At 32.5% G+C, this 2,496-nt stretch overlaps 1 protein-coding gene across 1 annotated transcript; it reads right to left on the bottom strand.

Annotated features, from left to right (window-relative positions):
• Positions 1–205: 205 nt before the first annotated feature.
• Positions 206–944, bottom strand: LOC110776065 (dirigent protein 22-like). Its single transcript, XM_021980639.2, has one exon. It carries the CDS (start codon positions 897–899, stop codon positions 318–320), a length of 582 nt encoding a protein of 193 aa, XP_021836331.2. The 5' UTR covers positions 900–944; the 3' UTR covers positions 206–317.
• Between the last annotated feature and the right edge of the window lie 1,552 nt (positions 945–2,496).

The following is a 2,496-nucleotide window of genomic DNA, read 5'->3' on the forward strand; positions in this document are numbered from 1 at the left end:
ATCACCACAAACTTAAATTGATCAATTGATATTAGATCACAAATTTTTATGTACAACATGTTAGAAGCTTACATGATACAACTAAAACGATTTTTTGTCAATGCATTTAATTGTAAATTGTGAGCACGTGCATGGGCTAGAAAGTATGACTGGTTAAATGGTTATAATTGGTAAAGTATAATCGGTTGTACGGTGAAGATACTCAGATCATTAATCATAATATAGATAAAAGGTAACAAAACCAATACAAAAAGAAAGTACATTATCCATTCTTCAATACAGAAGGAGTATAAGTTAAAAATTCATTGATGAAAAATCTAAAAGTGATACACATAAACATGGTACTCCACAGTAGCATCTCCTTGTGAATTGGACCAAACAGTATGGGCCAAAGCATATCCACGAGCAAAGCGAAAAAGCCCGGTTCCACCAACAATGGGCATCTCCCTAATATCCTGCATTGGGGGATTCCTTCCAACAATAGCTATACTACTCCCATTGTACTTCCCCTTGGTAAACAAATAATTTATGACCATTAACAATGCAACTTCATTTTGAGATGCAAGCCCATATATCCCTTGGGCTTGCCCTATAATCTCCGACTTACGATCCACCTCAGCCGTTAACGGGTCATCTGCCATCATCATATCCCCAAACCCTGTACCATAAGCGCGGTTTGGGGTGGCTATTTGGATCGCCGTTGGGCGTTTTCCACTTACAATGTCTTGGAAGAAAAAGTGTAGGTGGGTCATTTTTTCAACACGGGTTCGGGATATAGATAGTGGGTGTTGATCCGAGAAGACTTTCCCATCAGAAAATTTGATGAAATAGAATAAAACTAAGAGAAATAGTGTGCAAACATTTGGAAAATTAAATGTCATTTGAGTTTGTGAGCACATCTATGTAACAACAAGACTCCAAGAATATAAATAGATGATGATTTAGGTTGATTATTTCCGACGTGTGGAATTAACTACTAGCACTTTTTTCATGTGAAAAGTCATACGTAGCAATGGTATAACTTGTACTTGAACCAACCATGATGCTCTCAACTACCTATAGTTTGTTAGGGCCAATTATGGGTTTGTTGGAGTACTTCGTACGAATTGAAGTGTTTTTTCTTTTCTTTTTTTATTTTTTATTATTATCACTTGAATATTTGGATAATGAGTATTGCTAAGATAGATAGAATACTTCTCAATCAACATTCAACACAAGTTTGTGGAGAAATCGTTTTGTGACTAGGAGGTTATAGGGTTAAGTTTCTTCAATTACATAATATTTAGGAATAACTCAAATATAGACATGTGTATTTGTGCTGACTAACTTGTAAAACATTATTAATGTCACAGAACAAAGTGAAATTGTGAATTTTTTATTTTTACCCATAAGAAGTAGTATAGTTTAGTAATTTAACTATAATTCCATTCTTTTCCATAGCGAGTCATCTTTTACCCCACTCATTTATTTATGGTCAAATTGGAACTAAAAGCACAACTGCACAAGCGATGAACAAGAAATGTATGAAGTACATCGCATCTTTTGTGTGGCCAGTTATACCATCAACTTGATGGTGTGATGATGTGTTCACAGCTTCTTTGTGCGCAACTATTATAGAGAATGCTGGTATTACTTGACTTTCTATGTTGGTGTTACTTATATGTAGTATTCGCGGTGACTTTTCTTGTTATATTGCAGTTTTTTTTTTATTATTTCATGTTATATGCTCTTTGTATAAAAGTGTGTGGCCTAAAATTATAAAAAAAAAAAAACCACCCCTAAAACTATACGGAGTAAGTACCTTGACTAAGGCTCTATTCTGTTCAACTTATTTTGACTTATTTCAGACAAAATAAGTTCAGATAAGTTCGGTTAAGTTCAGATAAGTTCAGTTAAGTTCAGATAATATAAGTTCAGAAAAAATAAGTTTTTTTCATACATTTTCACACACATATAAGTCAATATAATTTCAGACAAAATAAGTTTTATTCGGATAAAATAAGTTTAGATAAGCCAAGATAAGTTCGGTTAAATTCAGTTAAGTTCAGATAAATCCAAATAATATAAATTCAGTCAAAATAAGTCGAATAGAGCGGGACCTAAAACTATAAAAGTAGCTCCCCTAAAACTATAAAAGTGACCCCTCTAAAAATATAAATGTACCTTATGTAAAACTACCAAACTACCTTAAATAAAACTATAAAAGTACCTTTCATGAAATTATTAAACATACCATAGAAATAACATGACTAAAAATATAAAAGTACACTCCCTCATTCTATAGAAGTACCTCGCTCAAAACTATAAAAGTACCTTACATGAAACTATAAAATTATAGAGTATCTGAAATAAACCATTAAAGTATATGGCCTAAAAACTATAAAAGAATCTCCTCTTAAACTATAAAATTACCTCCCCCTAAAACTATAAAATTATAAACTATAGAAGTAACTTGACTAAAACTATGAAATCACATCCCCTAAGGGCATGCTTGGA

Source organism: Spinacia oleracea, chromosome 1 (genome assembly GCF_020520425.1).
Source record: "Spinacia oleracea cultivar Varoflay chromosome 1, BTI_SOV_V1, whole genome shotgun sequence".
Classification (NCBI taxonomy): Eukaryota; Viridiplantae; Streptophyta; class Magnoliopsida; order Caryophyllales; family Amaranthaceae; genus Spinacia; species Spinacia oleracea.